The sequence below is a fragment of the Alnus glutinosa genome, chromosome 9, assembly GCF_958979055.1.
Source record: "Alnus glutinosa chromosome 9, dhAlnGlut1.1, whole genome shotgun sequence".
NCBI classification, from domain to species: Eukaryota; Viridiplantae; Streptophyta; class Magnoliopsida; order Fagales; family Betulaceae; genus Alnus; species Alnus glutinosa.
In genome coordinates this window covers 1155091-1179645 of record NC_084894.1, presented here as the reverse complement: position 1 = coordinate 1179645, position 24555 = coordinate 1155091, and the positions used below count along the sequence as shown (strand labels likewise).

Below are 24555 nucleotides of genomic sequence, written 5' to 3'. Positions count from 1 at the left end.
TACATAATTCTTTTAAATTAAAACTTAATTCGCAATGTCTCCCTTCCCACCCCCAAACCTCTCCAAAAATAAAGAAGGCATTAATGTCTCCTTCAAATTACTAAAAAAAATTGCAATGTACCTTTTTTATCCTAAAAAAGAAAAATGCCCTTAATTTTTTTTAATAAAATAAAAATACCCTTAAAAGTTCGAAAAAATAGAAAAGGTCGGTTGTACGTTGTGGGTCGTCTTCACACAAGACCCACAGCCAATTAATGTTGTGGGTCTAGTAACCCACGGCAGTGCCCGCGGGCCTTGTGAACCACAACAATGACATCAGTCTAATGAGGATCCACATCAACAGTGTCATTTGGTAACGTTGCAATTTTTTGGTGGGAGAGGGACATTCATGGAATCTTTCTTGGGAGAACATTGCAAATTGAGCATTCATTATAGGGGGATATATGTATTTTAATTTTTTCAAAAAAAAATTAAGAATTGATTTTGATTACCACGTTAGCATCGTAGAATAATTGTAAAATACAAATATGGTTTCTAATATCAATAGTGTTACTCTTTATACTCATTTATCACCGGCTGACATGATGTATTTTAAGTAGCTTTTTTATTTTTTATTTTTTTTAAGTTACTCAAATGAAAAGCCACTTTAAAATACACTACTAATGTAAAAATGTGTAAACAGTAACAAATAACAATATATAGTAGTCTTTTAGCATTAGTACCCGATCATTACTAAAAGTATTCGTATATATCCTCCATTAATTGAAATTGAATCTTCTCTGTGTTCAAAGAGTTCGCACAAAAGATTGTTAGATCGAGTCCACTATACATCGAATAAAACGAACAAAATAAAAATAAAAATAAAAAATCTTATAGCCCACATCGTCTGAACATTTCCATTCAAGCTTAAAAGTATTAGGGTTGACTATTCTACTCATCTGCATAATTAATATATAAGCTCGCGGTTAGATAGCTGCCAGCCAGCCACCCATTCGCACCTACTACTCGCGCTAGCTCTTTCCTATATAAAGGGTGCATCCCGCGTAAGAGCAAGCATAAAATCCTACATTCCAAGCGACAGTCTCCCTAGCTTCTTTCCTTAATCCCAACTATGTCTTCCTTTTTACTTAAGCTGGCAATTATGTCTGCTATTTTGTTGTTGCCGAGGTCCAACGCTCAACTGAGCTCCACGTTTTATGCTACCACATGCCCGAATGTGTCAGCAGTTGTACGTGGGGTGATTGAGCAGGCTGCACAAAACGACGTCCGAATTGGTGCCAAACTCATCCGCCTTCATTTCCACGATTGCTTTGTTGATGTGAGTTCTTCTCAATCTCATCTTTCGTGTGTAGTGTATAAACTACGTATACGTACCACTTTATTAAATTTCATGTTTTGATATCGTAAACTCAAAGGAACCACGTACCTTAATACTCTTTATAGTTTCTTTCACTATTCTTTTTCTTATTTTTTGACAGTATATATATATACTAACGAATATATATTTAACTGCATCTATTGGGTGTACGTAGGGCTGTGATGGCTCCATTTTGCTAGACAATGCTGATGGCATAGACAGCGAGAAAGAAGCAGGTCCTAATAAAGACTCAGTAGATGGATTTCCAGTGGTTGATGACATCAAAACTGCGGTAGAGAATGTTTGCCCAGGAGTAGTTTCCTGCGCAGATATCTTAGCCATTGCTTCTCAGATATCTGTTTCTTTGGTAATTAATTCCATTGCAATTCTCCGATAAAGATAACGTAGACGTAGCTTTTCTTGAATCTTTTATTGTTTTTATAATTATAATTATACACTTAAACTTTAAAAAATATTAATTTAGTGGATTCATTTTTTAATTTTTTTTTTTCAATTTTACCTTTATTTATAATTTTTTCTATTTAAATTCTGTCAAAATTCTCAAAATACTCTATTTTTTAAAAACAAAATATTAAAAAAAAATTAAAGATTCTCAAAAATAGGAGCGGTATTTTAGAAATTTTGGCGGCCACCCATTAGGACTTAATGAAAAATTCTAATAGAAGAGTAAAATTAAAAAATAAAAAGATGAATTACATGATAATTATTGCAGGGAGGAGGCCAGACGTGGGAAGTTCAACTGGGAAGACGAGATGGCAGGACTGCAAACAGGGCAGGAGCTGATAGTAATCTTCCAAGTCCTTTCACAACCTTGGAAGAGATTAAAGGCAACTTTAGCAACGTGGGACTTGATACTACTGACCTAGTTGCTTTATCTGGTAACTTAAATGAATCATACATATAAGCTAATTATCCAATTATAAAGAAAATAAATTTCTTTTATCACCTCTAATCTTTCATTACTTTTACAATCACACATTTAAACTTTAAAAAATATCAATTTAATAAATTATCAATCTTTTAATTTTTTTTCAATTTCACCCTGGAACGAAATTGATATATATTTGATATATGTGAGGGGAGACAACACTAAAAAATGAAAATTTTTAAGGGTAAAAAATTAATTTTGGGAGGTTAAACTCATAAAAATAAATAAAATTTAGGGATTTTTTTTTTTTAAAAAAATAGATATTTTAAAAAAAAAAATTGTGGGTACAAATGCCGGCAATTTTGGCCCTGATTTCACCCATATGTTAGGATTTTCGTTAAATGTTGTCAAAATTTTAAAAATACCCATATTTTTTTATAAACACACACACACACACACACACACACATATATTCAAAAATTCAAGCATAGGTATTGATTACAAAAGTGATGAAAGATCAAGGTTAAATACGTAGTAAATGAAATTTTCCCAATTATAAAATTATGAGTAATTAATATTGCTACCCTTCACTTTCAATATTTATTACTTCCATTTCACATCTACTAACGTCTCGTGTTTTACGTACAGGTGCGCATACATTTGGACGAGCACGATGCAGGTCCTTCAGTCCCCGCCTTTACGACTTCAAGAGCACAGGAAACCCAGATCCCAGCATAGACGCAACGTACTTGGAAACGCTTCGCCAAACATGTCCTCAAGGTGGGAATGAGGATACGTTAACCAACCTTGATCAGGCTTCGGCGAATGACTTCGATAATAACTACTTCACGAACCTGCAAAACAACAAAGGGCTTCTCCAAACTGATCAAGAGCTGTTTTCGACAACCGGAGCGGACACAATTGAAATCGTAAACCGTTTTGCTAGTAGCCAGTGTGGCTTCTTTGACAGCTTTGGTCAATCCATGATCAAAATGGGAAATATAAGCCCCCTGACTGGAAGCAATGGAGAGATTAGGTCAAATTGTAAAAGGGTCAACTGATCGAGTGTTTGAAACTAGCTAGCTAGCAAGTTTTTTAAGGATATTAATTACCAAATGAAATATATATTTCAATCCCCAAGGAGGTAATGATCTTTTGTTGGTACAAGTTTTTGTTTTGTTTGTGGTCGATCTTCTATATATATTGGTAAGTCTAAGAGAAGTAAGAACAATTGTGTATTTGCTATGATTTTTGGGTATAACATGCATGTGTTTTTGTTCTTTATCTTGTCTGATGAAAAAAAGAAAAAAGAAAAAAAGAAAATACTGTATTTACAAGATGAAATATATTTGTTTTATCAATTTGTACTATGCGGGTATTTTTTATTTTTAAGAAGAACTTTACAAAAAGATAATGAACTAGCACACATTTTAACGAAAAGATACTGAACTAACATTTTTCTTGAACCAGAATGTTAAACTATAAAAAATTCTTACGTAAGAATATTCTATCAAGATTCGTTGTTAAATCCTGAGAGAAGTCAAGTCACATGACTAATACGATTTACTTAACCTGTTCTACACGTTTTGCCCCCACCTACACGCCGACGTATATAACAGCAACAAGCAAGAAAAGTCCAAAGATTAGCTTGATTCCATCACCTGAATCTTCTTCAGTTCTTCGTCTTCAAAATCCTCACGGACACCATCCTGGCATAACCCATCACAACCAACCTAGAAATCCGTCGGTAGAATATACAACCACGAAGATCAGTATCAATAGAAAGGGCAAGAGGAAAAGGATCAGCTACAAGTTCCCTGCTGCGTGTTTCAATTTGTCCTCATACTCTGTGGATTGAGAGAACCACAACAAGAAAACGACAATCCCGAAAATGGTGAGAAAATGAAACGGCGTGATCGAAATGGAGTCCATAGTACCACTACTCCCCGTCTTCCTTTATCTCGATCTCTCCATGCATATCTCCAACAATGGTAATATATATATGTACCACTACTCCCCGTCCTCCTTTATCTCGATCTCTCCATGCATGTCTCCAACAATGGTATATATATTTATATAACGAGTACAAAGATATTACCAAAAAGATAATGGTTAAATACAAAGAGTAAAGATATTTTAACGAAGATACCACAGCCCCTCTAGTTTCTTCCTCTTCGTCGGAAGAAGGAGAAGCTATGCATCATCTGTAACAATGTTTTTTCCGTAATTCCCAGTTTGACATTCGTACTTTTTTTGCCTGTGTATGACTGACCCAATATATATATATATATATTTCAATCAACAGAAAAGAAGAAAGAAAGAAATCCCACTGTCAGCCTTTGATCAGTATTTATGTCCAACTTGAGATTAAAACCCATAAAAGCTGGGATTTGAAAAAATTGATCATGAAATTAGAAAGTGAACTAAAACAATATTAAACACAATATTAAACGAGTCAGGAGTTTACCTGCCCAGAGTATTCAACACCACAGGCGCCATATGACCTGGCTACTGCCTCTATTTTTTCTTTGATACCAATAACCAAAGGATATGAAAGAACCTTAATGGTTGTGTGACATTCTCACAAGCTCTTTGAACTGAGATCCCGAGGTCAACCTGAAAAACATGCATGACAATGTTTATCAATTAGTAAAAAAGCCCATCTCTTGCAAGTTTAAAAACATTAACTGTCATCTACATAGGCTCAGGGAGGAGAGAAATTCAGGATTTGACTGCTGCCAGCAATTCCATCTTCTCAGTTCAACAGATGCAATAGACAACAAACAATGACATATGATGCAGGAGAAAATCAGACACAAGATTTGAAGATTAGACGACTATTTCTTGAATAAGGTCAGCCCGAGAATGGAAAAAATCGTACAAAATATTTGAAGAATATTTTTTAATTTTAGATATTTTTTTCCATTTATGGTAACTTTTCATTTATTGTTTAGGAGATGATTTTAAGCTTGATTTGGGCCAGATTTTTGGCATCATACTTATTTTATTTTGTATTTCGTTTTATTAGGATTATTAGGGTTTCGCTATTTTTGGTAAAATCCTAGAGGTCGAATTTTCAGCTATATTAGCTCAGCTTGTTGGCGTTTTTTCTAACAGTTTTGTTGTTATTGATAATTTATCGAATTCAGAGTTTTCTCTCTGTTTTTGGGGTGAATTTCCTGTTTTCTTCCTCGCAATCTACTTGTTGATTAGCCAGCAGAATAATCGCTATTCTGTTCGGCGTCAATTGGTATCAGAGCTTCAGCACTTTCCTGAGACGTGGTCTTCATCAGTTTCGATGGCTGGTGGTCGTGGTCGTCGTGGGCAGGTTCCGAATGAGGAAGCTCCGCACCGTGATCGTAACGTTCAGGATGTGATGATTGAGGATTTGCAGAGGCAAGTTGCAGAGTTAACCCAGCGTCTAGCTGCGCAGGAAGTCGGCAATCGTGAGATGGAGAACTCCGATTCCGACTCCACCTTCGACAACCCATATCACAATCCTACTCCATACCGGGAACAACGTGGTTAGGATGAAGAATTTGTTGATGAAGAGTTCCAAGAAGACGAGTTCATTGATGAGGAGTTCATACATGGAGATGTTCATGATGATGTTGAAGATCCTTCACAAGGATTTGTGGATTGGGATTCTCCACCAATTTATGATATTGATATCATGGATGAAGATCTTATGGGAGATTCTTTGTCGTATGATCAAGAGAAAAAATCTGTTGTAGATTTAGATTGGGTCTCTCCAATAATTTGTAACGACATCTATCCTGACGAAGATGATTTATTGAATGAGGTAAGTTTTCTGGTTGATGAAATAAAATTTATTGAAGAAAATAATGATTACCATGTGTTTGATGAAAGTCCACATAACGATGGATTTCAGTGGAGTAATGAGAAAATTAGTTATGTTGATTTTATTGGGATTGAAAGATTTCTATCAAATTCCCCTAGTAATAAGTTGGATGTTGGTTTCAGCGTGTTAGCTGACAATTTTAATTTTTGTGGTCAAGAAAGAATTGATAATTCTTTGAAGACTTTTATGGAGAGTGAATTGGAAAAACTAAATGAAAGATGTGAGAAGATTGATTTATTTCAATTTAGTGTGAGGCTAGTCGTTGTGATGGGTTGCAACTTGTTTATCTTTTGGTTTCAAGTTACTTTGGTATTGAGAAATACGAGATGTAATGAATTGATCGACCATCCAAAAGATCGAGGTAAAGATGATTCGAATTTGAGGACAAATTCTTTCCAACTCGGTGAGACTGATGCAGGAGAAAATCAGACACAAGATTTGAAGATTTGACGACTATTTCTTGAATAAGATCAGCCCGAGAATGGAAAAAATCGTACAAAATATTTGATGAATATTTTTTAATTTTAGATATTTTTTTCCATTTATGGTAACTTTTCATTTATTGTTTAGAAGATGATTTTGAGCCTGATTTGAGCCAGATTTTTGGCATCATACTTATTTTATTTTGTATTTCGTTTTATTAGGATTATTAGGGTTTTGCTATTTTTGGTAAAATCCTAGAGGTCGAATTTTCAGCTATATTAGCCCAGCTTATGGGCGTTTTTTCTAACAGTTTTGTTGTTATTGATAATTTATCGAATTCAGAGTTTTCTCTTTGTTTTTGGGGTGAATTTCCTGTTTTCTTCCTCGCAATCTACTTGTTGATTAGCCTGTAGAATAATCGCTATTCTGTCCAGCATCAACATACCAGGTGTGCTTAGAGCGTGAAGCTCCAAGATCAAACACTATTGACACCTCTGAAGTGAAGTGTGTTTAGAGAAGTGATCCCAAAATGCGTTCTTTTCTTTTTCTTTTTTTTTTGTGCTTCTTGGAAAAGCCAAATGAGCTAAAAAGCATCCCTTTTTTATTTTTAAATTAATTGTTGCATCATGAAGCAATGGCAATGGACCATTGATTTGTCATGCAAACAGTACTACTAATCCAGTGTGCTACAACACAAACATTTTTTTGATAAGTAAAACATATCATAACACACAAACATATATCTCATTTCAAATCAAAACTTTCGGGGATAAAATCTAGAAGTCAAACCACTCTCTCTCTCTCTCTCTCTCTCTCTCTCTCTCTCCCCCTATAATACCCTAGATTTTAAGACAGAGCATTTTAAATAGAATTTAAGATCTATGGCGATCAATTCACGCTTGTAATTGCTCGATCGACATTATTATGATAATTCTCTATTTATACGCCACCTGTTTTTAATTGATTAATAGACAAACTTAAATATCTGGTAAAATTAGTTGGGATAATAATATTCTTAATATTACTATCTGAGAATACTTTGTAGAACAATATTATTGATAATATTATTATGAAATATTTATTGTACATAATATTATTTTGGCCTAATATTATTCAGTGTAATAATATTATCAGTGTAATAATGTTATTCGAAAATTAAAATTATTTATTAAACGAATTAGATTCAAAACAGGTTTAAAATTATACCCTAGTGAATTATTAAATGATAAAGCCCTAATATAAAAATACCCACAGATATAATATCTTTACAGATTCAATTAATCTGTATCTTTATCAATAAGATATGAATCTTCTGCATAATCCCTGTGCGTCATTCCCCTCACGTCACCTGTGCAAACCAAACTTGCTGAGCAAGTTTGGCAACCTTATAAATTAAACCTCACCTTCGTTAAAATCGCACCTCTTCAGTGAGAATTAACTGAAGCTCTTCCTTCTTCTTTATTTGTTCTTTCTTCTTCCTTTCTCATTCTTTTTTGTTCTTCTTTCTTCTTCTCTTTTCTGAGACCGAGAGACCCGAGAGAGAGAGAAGCCGACTGAGAGAGAGAGAGAGACACCAAGAGAGAGAGAGCCAGAGAAGAGAAATCGGGAGGCAGAGATTCATGGAGAGCCGAGAACCGTGAAGCCGAACCCGTCAACGGTGGGTCAACGGCGGGTCAACAGTGGGCCGATCGGAGGCCCGATCCTCCGGTGAGTGGTACTGGGTGTCGGCGATGGGCCAGAGGCGTGATTCTGGCCGGTCCCTGTGGCAATTTTCGGCGAGTCGGCTTCGGTGGAACAGGGGACACGATTTCCGGCGAGCAGAGGCGCGATTTCGATGAGGAATTTCTGGTAGTTTCTGAGTAAATCTTCAAGGTGATTTCTTAAGATCCTGTTGTGAATTATTGATTTAAATTGATCAATGGGTATTTTTGTGGGTTCAACCGATTGGGTTTCTTGTTGGGTTTATTGATGATTTCGAGCTGTAGTGGTCTTTGGCCGTGTGCTCTGTTGTGAATTTGGCCGTATGTGGGTGGTTTTGTTTGAGTTGGAAGTTGATGTTTTATGGACTTTTGCCAAGTTGAACTAATTCCCCTGTTTTTCCTTTGATCGGCCGAATACTGTGATGTTCGTGTATGTGGTGTTTTTGTTGGTCAATCTGTGGGTAGTATTTTGGATTGGTTATGATTATAGTATTTTGGACATATGGGTATTGATTCCTCGTGGCTATATTTTGATGGGTATTAGCTGAGTTGAGTTGTGGTTTTTGTAGTTGGCCAAATGATATAGGTTTGGGTACTAATTTGTGGTGTATTGAGAAGTGTTCGGGTTTGTTGATGATTTTGGAGTAAAATGATTTTGGGTGTTAAAGAAACTGTAAATTAGCTTCCAAGGTAATCAATTAATATTGTTATATGGTTTAATTAAAAATCATGGCAATAATATTGGGTTCCTTAAACTCATGTTAATATATATAATTAATATTCACGAGTATTAATGTTAACACTTTGTGTACAAATATATATCTATTGCAGAGAATGAGCTAGTATGAGAACCGCACTAAATGGCTGTAAGTATCTCTATACTTACTGAGGACGAAGCTGGTGGATTTTTCCATAATATTGTGTTTACTGCTTTATTTAATTTGTTTGTGCATGTGAATTTGCATGTTTTATATTTTAATTAAACTGTTTAATAACAAAGCTGGTATGTAACCGTAGGTTTACAGGCCAGTGGGACCTTAGGTTCCCATAAAAATAATAATGGAATGCTGTAACCGTAGGTTTACAGGCCAGCTGGGACCTTAGGTTCCTAGCCCAAGATTAATTAAGCTTTAAGTGAGGAGACCGTAGGTTCTCGGGACCGTAGGTTCCCACAACTCGCTAATACGGACCGTAGGTTCCATCATGAGAGGAGTGCAAAAGATAATAATTAAACTTTGCATATAAAACTATCATATTAATTACTGTTTTATGGTTATGTATATATTCAATTTATGACTGTGATTAGCTACCATGGATCATATATTGCATATACGCGTGACTATAAAGTCATATCTGCATTATGTGGGATTTATTAAATAAATCAGCATTCATTATATTATTGGAAACAGTGGACTCACTTATGGTATTTTGTGCTTTTGTTTCTATATATGTATATTGGTGCAGGTTTATAGACAAAGAATAGAGCTCAAGAGGTTTTAAATCTAAGGACGCATAGTTTGTATTTTGTTTATAATTTTCTGTGTTTATAACATTTTATGTTGACAAGATTGCTAAAAGTTCCATGTATTCCTTTGTGTTACTATTGACACTTGTTTCCATGTAATTGTACTAAGTATTTTCTTTATAAATGTCTAGAAGTATTCCAGTTAGAAGCTCTGTTATGTTATTCCAAGCCAATTGGATATATTTCATTCCGCTACCTAATCTTAACTCTGATGATGTTGTAGTAATGTCACGTGAAAAGTCAAAATTTTCACTTACGCCTTTTTGTAAAAGGCGGGGCATTACACCCTCCCTATTTTGCTGCTTTTTTTTCTCCTCAACCCGTCCACATTATCTGACCCCCGACCCCCCTCTGTCTATTCAAGAAAAGAATTCTTTTAATCTTTTGTCCTAGCAAATTTTTGGGACAAAAACAGACTAAAACAAGTTTGATATTTAAACCAAGAGGTTGTTGGAAATTGGAAACCACACATACACTAAGAGAGAGAATGAAAAAGGAAGAGAGACAATAAATTGATAAAGGACTTTGTATACTTTTATTCAACTTAATTCAAAATAACTTACTTACATGGATATTTATAGGATACAAATGACCCTTCTAACTTCTTCACATTAACTCCATTTATTTACATCTCAAATAACTCCCATGTAACTCCTATGTAAAATAACTCTTGAAAACTCAAAAGACACAACCTCTTCAAGTCACTTAATTAGTAACTTACAAGAATAAGAAAAGACTCAAATAAATGTTATTAAAAATTAAGTTTAGTATTCAACATCCCCTTTTAAACTTAATTTCCAGTGATTCCAAGTAATGCTCGTAGCTTGCTAAAAATCTCATTCTTTAGGGGCTTTGTAAAAATATCCGCAACTTGATCATGAGTCTTCACAAACTTGAGTTGTACCTCCTTCTTGACAATGCACTCTCTAATAAAATGATACCTCGTGTCGATGTGTTTGCTCCGATCATGGAATACCGGATTTTTCGCCAATGCAATTGCCAACTTGTTGTCAACAAAAATTTCCGTAGCATCCTCTTGTGGCATGTGTAGCTCTTTCAACAATTTCCTCAACCAAATTGCATGACAAACAATTGATGTAGCGGCAACATATTCAGCTTCACATGTTGAAAGTGTCACAATTGGTTGCTTTTTAGAACTCCAAGTAAATGCCGAACTCTCCAAATAAAAAACAAATCCAGTTGTGCTCTTTCTATCATCTACATTTCCACCCTAATCACTATCACTGTAACCCACAAGTTTAAATTCATTAGAGGATGGATAAAGTAGACCAAAATCAATTGTACCTTTGACATAGCGAAGAATTCTTTTAGCCGCCTTAAAATGAGTTGTAGTAGGTGATTCCATATAGCGACTAACAAGCCCAACTCCATAGAGAATATCCGGCCTTGTGCATGTCAAATATCTCAAACTTCCAACTAAACTCTTGAAGATTGTTGGATCCACCCTTTCGCCTTCTTCATGCTTTAACAATTTAATCCCACATTCTACCGAAGTGCTAACATGTTTGCAATTGTTCATCTTGAATTTTTTGAGCATTTTCCTTGCGAAACTTCCTTGAGAAATAAAAATTCCTTTCTCCATTTGCTTTACTTCAATTCCAAGATAATATGACATGAGGTCAATATCTGTCATTTCGAATTCTTGAGTCATTTCTTTCTTGAAATCCTCGAACATACTTGGATTGTTGCCTGTAAAAATTAAATCATCCACATACAAGCAAACAAGCAAAAAATTTTCATTTTCACACACCTTAGCATAAAGAGCATATTCATGAGGACATTTGGTGAAGCCATTCTTTTGAAAGTAGTTATCAATTCTACTATTCCATGCCCTTGGTGCTTGTTTTAAGCCATACAACGCCTTTTTCAACTTCAAGACTTTCTTCTCATCCTCTTTGATGACATAGCCCATAGGTTGTTCAACATAAATTTCTTCTTCAAGAATTCCATTCAAGAAAGCAGATTTTACATCCATTTGATAAATCTTGCACTTATTTTGAGCCGCAAGAGAAATCACCATCCTTATGGTTTCCAACCGTGCAACAGGAGTAAAAACTTCACCATAATCAATGCCGGGTCGTTGACTATAACCCTTGGCAACCAACCTTGCTTTATATCTCTTGATTTCTCCTTTAGCATTCTTCTTTGCCTTGAACACCCACTTCACTCCAATGGGTTTTTGTTCTTTTGGAATAATCGTCAACTCCCATGTGTTGTTCTTTTCAATTGCTTTGATTTCTTCATCCATAGCATTTCTCCATTTTTCATCTTTCACCGCTTCTTCAAAACCTATTGGTTCACAATCCGCAAAATGACAATAAAGAGTTAGATCATCATTTAAATTCTCTGTTACCTCATAGAGTTCTTGGAAACTTCTCATGTGTGGTGGCATTTCACGAGAACTTCCTCTCGAAGATGATGACGACGATGTACTAGAATTTGTTGGTGATGGAGAAGGTGTAGTAACCTCTTCGTTTCTTGACTATTCTTCTTCTTCAAGAAAAGGAAAGAAATCATATTTTTCTTCCTCTTGAGTGCTCCAATCCCAAAAATCTTCTTCATCAAACTCCACATCTCTACTAATCACCATTTTGCCGGAATTTGGATTATAAAGCTTGTAGCCTTTAGAACTTGAGTCATAGCCAATGAAAATATACCTCCTACTTTTATCATCAAGCTTGGACCGCTCTTCATCCGGTACGTGTGTATAGCCAATGCTTCCAAAAACTTGCAAATGAGAGACACTTGGCTTTCTTCCGCTCCATGCTTCTTGTGGTGTTTTGTTCCATACGCTTTTTGTAGGACAACGATTTGATAAATATACAGCACAATCAACAGCTTCTGCCCAAAATTCTTTAGGCATTCTCTTTGTCTTCAACATGCTTTGAGCCATATTGAGAATTGTCTTATTTTTTCTTTCAACAACACCATTTTGTTGTGGCGATCTCGGAACCGTTAAAGGACGACGAATTTCATTTGCTTCACAAAATTCTTTAAATTCATTAGATGTGAATTCGCCTCCTCTATCGGATCTCAAGGATTTAATACAATAACCACTTTGTTTTTCTACAAAGACTTTGAATTTTTTGAAAACTTCAAAGACTTGAGACTTTTCCTTCAAAAAATAGACCCAAGTTTTTCTACTAAAGTCATCAATGAAAAGGAGGAAGTAACGGTTTTTACCGAATGAAGATGGCTTAATTGGTCCACAAACATCCGCATGAACAAGTTGAAGCGGCTCATTTGCTCTTGTAGTAGATTCTTTTGGAAAGCTTTTCCGAAATTGTTTACCAATAAAACATCCTTCGCAAAGTTGATCCGGTTGATTAATGGAAGGCAAGCCATTCACCATCTTCTTTTGTGCCAACAATTTTAATCCTCCAAAATTTTCATGTCCAAACCTCAAATGCCAAAGCCAAGATGAATCTTTCAAACAAGTCTTGAGACATTTAGCCACATCCGTTTGAATATTTAATAAAAACATTCTATTGCTTGTCATGGGAACTTTGGCTATCAAATTCTTCTTGTCATCTCTTAGTAAAAGACTACGATTTTTCATATGAATTTCATAGTCTTTTTCCAAGAGTTGTCCCAAGCTCAAAATATTACTTTTCATACTTGGAACAAAATAAACATTTGTAATAAATTGATGTTCTACATTTTTCAAGCGAATTAAGATTGTACCTTTCCCTTTTATTGGAACTTTAGACAAGTCTCCAAAAGTAACATTCCCGCTCACCGATTCATCAAGCTCCACAAACTTGTTTTTGTCTCCACACATATGGTTGCTTGCCGCGTTATCAAGATACCACGAGTTCTTCTCTCCTCTTTCTTCTCCTTTATAAGCTAGCAACAAAGTGGGCTCTGCTTCCTCATTTTCAGCATAATTAACTTTCTCTTCAACATTGTTACTATGGCTTCTACACTCCCAAGCATAATGACCATATTTTTGGCAATTATAACATTTAACTTGAGATTTATCATACCTTCTTCCATATTGCTTCAAATTATTTCCTCGTCCTCGTCCTCTTGATGCTTGACCTCTCTCTTCGTAATTGAAACTATTACGTCTGCCTTCTATTCTTCCTCTACCACGGCCACGGCCTCGTCCACGTCCTTGACCTTGTCCTCTTTGACTCATTTCCTGTTCTTCTTTCTTATCTTTGAAACAAATCTTTGTAGCAAGAACTTGTTCCAATGGCTCTTCTTTCTTCTTGTTGAGCCTTTCTTCATGGGCTTGAAGAGATCCCATGAGTTGATCAATACTCATGGTTTCTAAATCTTTTGACTCTTCAATAGCAACAACGATATAATCAAATCTTTGTTGCAAGGAACGAAAGATCTTTTCAATGACACGAACATCCTCCAATCTTTCTCCATATCTCTTCATTTGATTTACTATGGCCAACACCCTTGAAAAATAATCCGCAATTGACTCAGATTCTTTCATTCATAAAACTTCAAATTCGCCTCTTAACGTTTGAAGGCGAACTTTCTTCACTTTATCAACTCCTTGATGAGAGTTTGTGAGAATCTCCCATGCTTGCTTGGAGGTGGTTGCATTCACCACCTTCTCGAACATAGCCTCATCCAAACATTGATAAATAAGGGTGAGAGCTTGTTGATCCTTCTTTTGAAATTTCTGCAAAGCCTCTCTTTGATTAGGACTCAAAGGAGCTTCGTCACTAGGCTCACCGTAGCCTTTTTCTACAATCTCCCAAGTATCTTGTGATCCAAGCAATGCCTTCATACGAATGCACCAATTATCAAAATTGTCTTTGGAAAGGTGAGGGAATTGAAATGGAAAGGTTGAATTGGCCATTTCTCTAGGATCAATAAGCTGTGCTCTGATACCAGTTTGTTGGAAATTAGAAACCACACATACACTAAGAGAGAGAATGAAAAAGGAAGAGAGACAATAAATTGATAGAGGACTTTGTATACTTTATTCAACTTAATTCAAAATAACTTGCTTACATGGATATTTATAGGACACAAATGACCCTTCTAACTTCTTCACATTAACTCCATTCATTTACATCTCAAATAACTCCCATGTAACTCCTATGTAAAATAACTCTTGAAAACTCAAAAGACACAACCTCTTCATGTCACTTAATTAGTAACTTACAAGAATAAGAAAAGACTCAAATAAATGTTATTAAAAATTAAGTTTAGTATTCAACAGAGGTCATGCCATTTAGATAACTAGCAACTGCACAATGCATTAACCATTTAGTTATTATGGATCATACTTCAAAAAATGCACTTCACTTCAAGCAGGTCAGGTGCGTGCTTGTGCTTTGCACTTTACGCCCAGGCTCTAGGAGGCCTTTGTGCTTTTAAGTGTACCTGGCATTTTTAACAACAAGAATACATTCCTCTTGCTGGCTAGGGTGTATCTCTAGTGGCTCATGATGTCTGTTTCATCATATGGAGTTCTTGTCAAGAAATCTAACAAATAAAAATGGAGAAGTTATGAAGATCCATGACAAGCAGGAATAATTATGATTTACTGCTATACTTAAAAGGCCTTTTTTTATTAGGTTCAAGAAAATAACTAAACAATATAGAGGCACATTAAAAATAAGGCTGGATTAGATGGGAGATTCAAGATTATCGAAGGACTAAATTGGGGTTGCAATTTGGAGAAAAATGGTCAATGCTAGAGTTGGCAAGCAAATCAAGGTTCTTGCTTGGGATAGAGCACATACTAGTTTTTTTTTTATAATTAAGTACATACTAGTTATTGTCATACGAATTGATTTTTCTCTTATATGTTTTTATATCTTTCTAGTTGTTATTATGTTTTAGTGAGTAGAGATTGATGGTCTCTTGGATTAATTAAGACTAATTAAGGGAACAAAGTGACTAACGTAACCGCTCCTTTTCCACCATGGGCATGATGAGTACAAATTACTGCATCATATGCCCCAGCAGCCAAAGCTGCATTTCTGACTGCGTTGAGTTCTGCCTCAGTATCAGTAGAGAACTTGTTCACAGCAACAACGACATTCACACTATATATAAGCCTTTGTGTTCAAAATATGCCTGGCCAGCCAGATTCACACAACCTGCTTCAACAAGAGCCACATTCTCAGTTAAGTAGGCACGATCAAGAGGCTTCCCAGCAACAACTTCTGGCCCGCTACCATGCATTTTCAAGGCCCTTATTGTAGCCACAATAACAGCACACTGAGGTGTCAAACCACTATATCGATCGGCATTTTATATTCATGAACTTCTCAGTTCCAATATCAGCACCGAAACCTGCTTCTGTGACCACAAACCCTCCAGGTCCCACCAGTTTTCTTGCAATCTTATCAGCCACAATAGAAGAATTCTCATGAGCAATATCTGCAAAAGGACCAGCGTGAACTAGAACTGGGGTTCCCTCAAGAGTCTGCATTAAAGTAGGGTTAATAGCATCCTTCATTAGCACAGTCAAAGCACCTCCAACTCCAAGATCATCGGCAGTTATAGGGTCACCAGCCTTGCTATTTCCAATTACCATCTTCCCAAACCTCTCTCTCATATCAGCTAGAGATGTTGTGAGGGCCAAAACTGCCATGATTTCACTGGCAACTGAGATATCAAATCCTGTTTCTCTCACCATCCCTTTTTCTTCTAGGCCCTGGCCAATAATAATCTTCCTCAAGAATCGGTCATTAACATCCATTACTCTTCTCCATGTGACCGAATCAGGGTCAATATCAAGTCTAGCAAATTTCTTAACTTCTTGTGGTGTAAGATCCTCAGGCCTGGTCTTTGAGATACCAAGCTTCTTCAGACGCCTAAACATGATGTCACTAAATTAAAGCACCGTTTTCCTTCTTTGCCTGGTGGGAATAAACGGTTTAAGAGAGCCATGTCTGATTGGGTTGACTCGTGGAATATCCGGGTATCAATGGCAGCAGCTAGAAGATTGTTTGCAGCTGTAATTGCGTGAATGTCTCCTGTTAGGTGAAGATTGAAATCATCCATTGGGATCACTTGACTGTAACCACCACCTGCCGCACTCCCTTTGATTCCAAAAGTAGGTCCTTAATTGTGATGGTTGACGAAGGCAGGTAACAACCTAACATCAGAAACACAGAGAATTGCTGATCAGAATATTGTCTAATATGCTCCCAGTATAGAGTAACCAAATCGTGAGATGTTGTGAAGATTTTACATCCAAGCAATCACTATCATAATTCTTCTTGTTTGATTACAAGAGCCAGTCAACAAGAATTTTTAAGTTGGATAACCAGAACCATAATTAACACATTCATTCTTCTCAGACGAAGTGCATGCATGTGAATAAAAACTTCAGACTTAGCAGATACTGAATGAGCCGGTATTTAGTAAGAGATTGTTACTTGGTTAATCACATACAACAGAAACTTAGATGAAGACCAGGAAACCTCGAGTGCTACCAGGACAAAGAAAGATTAGTAAAAGAATGGCAAAATACAATAAAGATTAAACACATATATCAACGGCACAGTTGTTAACGAGATCTCCTAAGTCTACCAAATCCGCATTTCCTCAGTTAATGCCTTCAACGGCTCATACCCCACAACTACTAATCAGGCATTTTATTTTATGGAGTCGCACGTCTTCAAATCTTACTCGCATTCTGTTGAGGTTGTTAAACTGAATCGCTTGTCCATGCTCGGGCTCAGGCTCAGCTGATTATCAATCAAATGAGCGAAGCTCCAGATAAGAAAGAGCAAAAGCTCTAGCCTCTAGATAAGAAAGATCATCAGTAACTGTTCATTTTTCTCTTATATAGGTAAAAGAAATAAATTTGACACAAAACCAAATGTTGGATTAGGTTAACGATAAACACAAGCCTGGCTAACCTAAACATACCAGTCATAAAAGGTTTACTCCAGCGTCCAAGCCCAGCTCGACTATTTCTACACTGAGCTAGAATAAAATTAGATTAGCTTGGTTCATTTGCACCAAATCCTGCATTTCTTCTATTCTTAGCATACCCGAAATACAGCTTCTATGGAAATGGTCTTTATATTTTGGGAAAACTACATTTGCCCCCCTTTAATTACCATCATTTTTGCAATATGCCCCCATTGTTTCTATTTTTGCAATGTCCTTCCCAGTCTACCAATGAGGTTGCAATGGGGTTGCAACCCTCATATTTTTGTTGTCCTCTCTGATGTTTAAGAGCACTTTCCCGAACATTGAGTAGCCACAATCTCAACTTGTAGTGGTCGATAGTGCCATTCTCTAAAATAGAAGTGCATATGAAATGGTTAAAGCCTAAGGGGGGATCTAATTCAAGACTTAACCTGATTGAAGACAACATAGAAATATGATCAAAATGTAAGCACTAAAGCAATTAACTTTTTATCAAGAAAAGCTCCCAATGCTTGACAAAGCCCAACAGTTGTAGTAGACTTGCAACCACCACATAGTATCCATCTCTAGGAGGTTCTCTTCTCTATTATATCCATTAGACGAAAATATTCTGTTGGATGACTATAAAGAGAGTAATCTAGCTAGAAAGCAAAAGCTTTAGTAGTAATTATGGCTAAATTTAGCAACATATATAGTAAAGAATGATCCAAAAGGCATTTATCTTGAGGAAAAAAGATTCAGGGTAAATATAATATATAACATTGTGATAGGAAACTTGCAGGCTTTGTCAAAATATGACATTGTGTTATAAGGTTTTTTTTTGAAGATTAGAGGTGTTGGAATTTTCCATTAATAGGAAAATATATATAAGTCAGCTGAGTCTGCAATCTTAAAAAGGCAGAAATTTGAACAGTCTTTACAAATGCATTGCTAGTATTAAAAAATTTGGTCTGCATATATATATATATGGCTAGCCTTAATTCATTATGACACAAACTTCAAGTAAAACTTACTTTCGAAAATCAGAATTTACAAGGTAAGGGCGCCCAAAAACTTACAAACACTTAGTTAAGATTGTACTTAAGCCATGTTTGTGATACTTAAGATCGTAAAATATCACCATGGTTCTGAATTCGATGTCCACGACAATCCACTCGATTTATCCCATAAGTTGTCCCTTCCATGACTTGAATTCATGATGCGATGCTTGACTCATATATTCTAATATATACCAAATGATACAAATTAACTTCCAATAGAACTCACTATTGAAAACTAACTCGTAAGGAGATCAATGGTAGCCAAAAGCTTATATATGTAAAAGTTCATGGGCCTTACTCACCTTCAAAAGACGTCTTGAGAGAGGAGGGGACACCATGTCTTATAAAGTGTTCAGGTGAAGGAAATCTTAGCGATATAGGACACTTTAACACGCCCCCTCACGTGTGGCAACTAATGGCCAAACACGTGGACAACAACGAGAGGGAAAGACTCATCATCGCAAGAAACCTGTAGCTCTGATACTATGTAAAAGTTCATGGACCTTACTCACTCTCAAAAGACGCCTTGAGAGAGGAGGGGTGTCAATGACTTATAAAGTCTACAAGACAATGATCTCTTAGCAATGTTGGACACTTTAACACGTCTCATCATGTGTAGCATCTTTTGGCCAAACACGTGTTCAACAACGAGAGGGAAAGGCCCATCATTGTCAAAGGAACCTGCTTTGATACCATGTAAAAGTCCATGAGCTTTACTCACCAATAAAAGACGCATTGAGAGATGAGGGAACACCATGGCTTATAAAGTGCCCAGGTGAAGGAAATCTTAGCGATGTGAGACACTTTAACACCCTCCCTCACGTGTGGCAACTAATGGCCAAACACATGGACAATAACGGGAGGGAAAGACCCATCATCGCAAGAAACATGTGGCTCTGATACTATGTAAAAGTCTATGGGCATTACTCACCCTCAAAAGATGCCTTAAGAGTGGAGGGGACATCATGACTTATAAAGTGCTCTGGTGAAGAAAATCTTAGCGATGTGGGACACTTTAACAATATATACATAGTTAAGATTGCACTTAAATTATGTGACACACTTAGGATCGTAACCCCTTATTGATAATATTGAAGCAAACACTAACATACTATCAACGACAGAGGACTAACTAGGGGGTTGAAAATGGGCAAATTAAATGAGCCTAACCCGCCTAAATATTTATTATATATGTAGGTTTTTAACAAATTCTTTGTAACTGGAAAGTTTTACTGCTTAATTATTGAGAGATATTTCAAATGTTTTCTACTATTTATGTAGTTCGATTGGCGAGATGTATGTGCCCTTTTTCAATATAAAGAATGAATTTTGTACATCTCTTATATATCTAAATTAATCATTGAATCTATAGGACCTATAAAGACCCACAAATCTAATGATTGGTTTTTTTTTAAAAAAAAAAAGATGCATGAGAGATGTAAAATAAATTATACTCCAACATATCTCATTACGTGTGTACACGCGTGTGCATTTATTTTTGAAGTGAAAGAAGAATATAAAAGACAATTGGCGTAATATATTGGGAATGTGATTTTTCAACCTTTTCTTGGACATTTTTTTTCTTCCAAACTTTCTTTTGATACGAGTGTAGAAGTGACTCTTTTTGTTTGAATTTTCTGTTCAGTGAAACCAAACCACTAAAATTTTAATATTTATTAAATTCCTGAGCCCATTTGGCAATTAACTCTTTTTTTTCCTTTCTTTTTTGTTTTAAAAAAAAAAAAAATTCAAATTCCTTTATTCACACTACCAACCAACTTTCTTCACTTTTTCCTTATAAAAAATTCAAAATTTCTTTCACTTTTATATTACATCAGTCAATTCTTATTACTATTTTAAAGAAGAAAAAAAAAAAGACAACGAAAAAATCATTCAACAATTTTAAAATATATTAACTCATCGAGGACAACTAAATAAATTAACTCTAAGCGTGAAAAAATAAATTACAAGTTATACTTATCTAATTTAAATGATGATTAAATTTTGTTGAATTATTTATTTATTTTATTATTATATTATTTAATATTTAATCAATATTTTTATACAACTCTATCTTTTAATCTTATTCCGTAAGAATCAAAACCCTATCTTCGCCACTAAAAAATATTCGGTTCCAAGACAAAAGGAAAAAGAAAAGTAATCATTCCACCAAAATCATCCATATTTATTCAAACACATGTTCCTTCGGTTGAAACATTTGGACTATGGACGTCAGTAATCATGCATCCACAGTGAGAAAGCATGCATTAGTCATTAGATACCCGGCCACCATAAATTCAAGAATTAGCTTAGTTTTTCAAAATATTTTTTAAAAAAAATCCCTCAAAATATATATATATATATATTTGGTGCAATAGATCCTTCAATTTAATTTCCTCCCCTCCATTTTTTTTTTATTTAAGCTCCCCACTTCGCACTTAATTAGTTTTTCAAAATATTTTTAAAAAAATCCCTCAATATATATATATATATATATATATATATATATATATATATATTGTGAAATAGATCCTTCAAATTTAATTTCCTCCCCTCCATTTTTTTTTTTTTTTTTTATTTAAGTTCCCCATTTCGCACTAAAATTCCTGATTCCGCTAATTGTGCTAATTGCATATACATAATTAATTACAACTTGCAAGGGTGTAATTAATTAATTTTATATATGTATATATATATAGGAATGGACTTTTCGTTTTGACAATAGCGTACGGTAGAACCAAGCAAGACTAATTAATTGTTGAAAGCGGTTTTCTAGAACTTCTCTTTCCTTTTTTTTAGGCCTTTTTCTTTTTGGAGAGAGAGGGGGCCGGGACCAAACTTATTAATTATCAATTGATACAAAAATTTAAACACTTCAAAATTGACTTTCTCAAACTTGCATGGAAAGCAAAGAATTCTGTACCCAAAAGTTGGCCAGGTCAGGTAGTTTCTATATATATATATATATATATATTTTATTATTCTAAGCAAAAAAATGATACGACATCAGCGTGGATCAATTGTAACTACTTTATTTTGGCGTGATCATAGTAGCACTTACTCGTTAGGAACCAATGACAAAAAGAACCTAGACAATAGAAAACAGTAAACACGCCCTCAAACCTGATTTAGTAGTCATAACCTGACTCAGTTCTAGCCACCATATCATCAATGGAACCCAAAACGACTAATGCTAATTAAACTTGTATGAAAATTCTCATTACCTATTCGAACTCATGCCCTAATACGTGCTAATCACTTAAAAGAGTTTCCTTAGGACCATTTAACCACAGTGGACTCAATGGTTGGTAGTTCTAGAATTGAAGACCCGGAAAGAGCATGAATATTCCAATTAGTGAGCAGCTAGCTGTAGTAAAAGGAGGCCGGGAGTTTCGCACAAGATCTAGTCTTAGCTAGCCTCCTAATTTGACTATCCGTACATCAGAAAAGTATACCCAAATTGGAAGAAAAAAATCACCAAAAGTTTATATGATCAATTGCTCCAAACTTTGACATATGAGAAAATTTAGTTCATTGATAAAATTTTTGTAAAACACATAATTTTTTATGCTCCGTTTGTTTCAACGTAAAATATTTTCTATCATAAAATATTTTCGATGAAATCATTTTTAAAAAAAAAAAATTTCCCTTAAAATATTTTTCAGCGTTTGGCTTGTATGAAAAAATCACCAACAATATAAAATGGAATCCGGCAACATCCGGCTTTCGTTGCCGGATTCCAACAAAAATTTCTAGATTCCAGCCAGTTTGGCTAGAATCTGATCCGTCGGAATCCGGAGACATCGCCGGATTTCGGTGGTAATTGCCAAATTCCAGCACTCAGATACTAAAATTCGGGGATCTTCGGCGGTAGAGTCCGGTTACCTACAAACTCCAGTGTCCGGCAGTGGTGGATTCCTATAAACGCGCGTGCAAGAATGAAGAGTTTAAATCCATAAAACGATTTACGATTTTCAAAAATCGTAAATCGTTTTCCAAAAATATTTAAAGAGGCTTTTACGGTCAAACTAAAAATAATTTCTATTGAACATTATTTTCACCCCCACAAAACACAAAAAAATGCCGAAAATATTTTTCAGAAAACATTTTACGCCGAAACAAATGGAGCATTAATTTGTATATCTTGATTCAGATTGATGTATGCTACTCATACTAACCACTGTACATCTTAAATCACAACATTCCAAAATCTTAAACAGAAATAAAATGGTGAATTTAATCATTTAATTAATATTTTAATACTTTCTTAATGTATGGTTTTAGACTCCCATCAACAAGTAAAATTCATCACGTGAAATATTTAACTGGAATTGGCCGGCATAAAATGTAAAGTAAGGATTCAAACTTAAGAGTACTTCTACTTTAATATCATGTTAATTAAAAATTGCTAATTAGTTATATATCTTAGAAACTTAAACGAATAAAAAAATATAATTATTTAATTAATATTATAACAGTACAAAATTAGATTCAGACTAAGAAAGTGATGGATGAATTCATTGACAGAAATCACGCTCAATATATGCTCCAACTCAAATTTGTCTTATGCAATGTTTGGCAATTACGTAAAACTGTTTTCCTCCTCAAATTTGTCTGATACATTAATGTTTTGGGAATTACGTTTTGCTTCGTTGAAATTCTCGGAAACCAAACAAAACCCACAAAGCAAACAAAATTGGACTTGTTTGTCCGATAGGGGAACAAGTATACTGTACCACAAGGCTGCTGCAAGAGTCGTGGAAAACTGGTTCTCTTGATGCGCGCAAGAGTCATTTGATTGTGTACAACGCTCTATTTAAAAATAAATAAATAAATAAATTTAAACGTTACACGTCTCTTCTACTTCTATATTAACGTACAACAATAATATAATTTATACAAACTAACTTAGAAATTTTGTAACTCTTATCTCAATAGTATATATAGCATTACTCTTTTCTAAGTCACATGCATGCTACAGTTAGCTTCTTAAGAAAATTGTCTCCTATCTCGCACTTTTTGTGTTTTTTTTTCTTCCTCCTGTTTAAGCTTGTCGATCCATCTGATCAAAGTCTAAAAGGATCTTTAATTTCCACTGTCCTTTAATAGCTAGTAATAGAAATTGGCTACCAAAAGAAGGGATAGGGACAGGGATGTGGGACACATGCAACAACGTATTTAATTTGGATAGAGGCTCGATCGTTTGACTTAATCGTGGGCTAGCCGTTAATCTTTCAATCTTTCTTAATCTTTCAATCTTTCTGTTGCAGTTAAGTCGTACGTAGAATATTTAATTTATATTTTAATATGAGAAATGCTAGATTTATTACATTGGCACAATAAGGGCACAACTCTCCCTCACATGAGGGTGGAGCCCAATGTGTGGGGCTCACCCTCATGTGAGGGGGTGTTGTGCCCATTTTGTGCAACAATCATTTGCCTTTTAATATTTTTTTTTTTTATGTGTGGGTTTCAATTTTTTCTTAATAAGTGAGTTTTAATACGTAAAATATTTAATTAAATTGAGAAGTAAATGACAAAAATAAGGTTCAAACTCAGGATCTTAATTTGCTATACTCTGATACTATATTAAATCATCGCTTATAAAAAAAAAAAATTTAATTTAATCATTTAATTTATATTTTAACAATAATATGTACGTATTAATTCTCTATTCTGTTGGCTGGATTTAGCTAGATGGCTTCTTCTTCTTCTTTTTTTTTTTTTTTTTTATTCAGGGAGGGTTGTCTTTCTCATTCTTGATCCGAATGGAAGAGATAATAAGAGACGGTTTAGTTAGCTACAAGGATAAATTAAGCCAGACATTTTAATGGGAGGGGGCCAAATAATTTTTTTTTTTAAGTATGGATTAAAG

At 35.0% G+C, this 24555-nt stretch overlaps 1 protein-coding gene and 1 pseudogene across 1 annotated transcript; one reads left to right on the top strand and one right to left on the bottom strand.

The window, feature by feature from the left end:
• Positions 1-1075: 1075 nt before the first annotated feature.
• LOC133877527 (peroxidase 15-like) lies at positions 1076-3477 on the top strand. The gene is made up of 4 exons (XM_062315861.1): positions 1076-1318; positions 1533-1724; positions 2091-2256; positions 2895-3477. Exons 1-4 carry the CDS (start codon positions 1112-1114, stop codon positions 3305-3307), a joined length of 978 nt encoding a protein of 325 aa, XP_062171845.1. The 5' UTR covers positions 1076-1111; the 3' UTR covers positions 3308-3477.
• A 412-nt stretch (positions 3478-3889) lies between these two features.
• LOC133877638 (formate--tetrahydrofolate ligase-like) lies at positions 3890-16851 on the bottom strand (annotated as a pseudogene).
• Between the last annotated feature and the right edge of the window lie 7704 nt (positions 16852-24555).

Excerpts from the sequence above, each read along its gene's own strand:
- LOC133877527 (XM_062315861.1), top strand. The coding sequence starts at position 1,112 with ATGTCTTCCTTTTTACTTAAGCTGGCAATTATGTCTGCTATTTTGTTG. Across the intron at positions 1,725-2,090 it reads CTCAGATATCTGTTTCTTTG|GGAGGAGGCCAGACGTGGGA; the intron begins GTAATTAATTCC and ends TAATTATTGCAG. Across the intron at positions 2,257-2,894 it reads TGACCTAGTTGCTTTATCTG|GTGCGCATACATTTGGACGA; the intron begins GTAACTTAAATG and ends TTTTACGTACAG.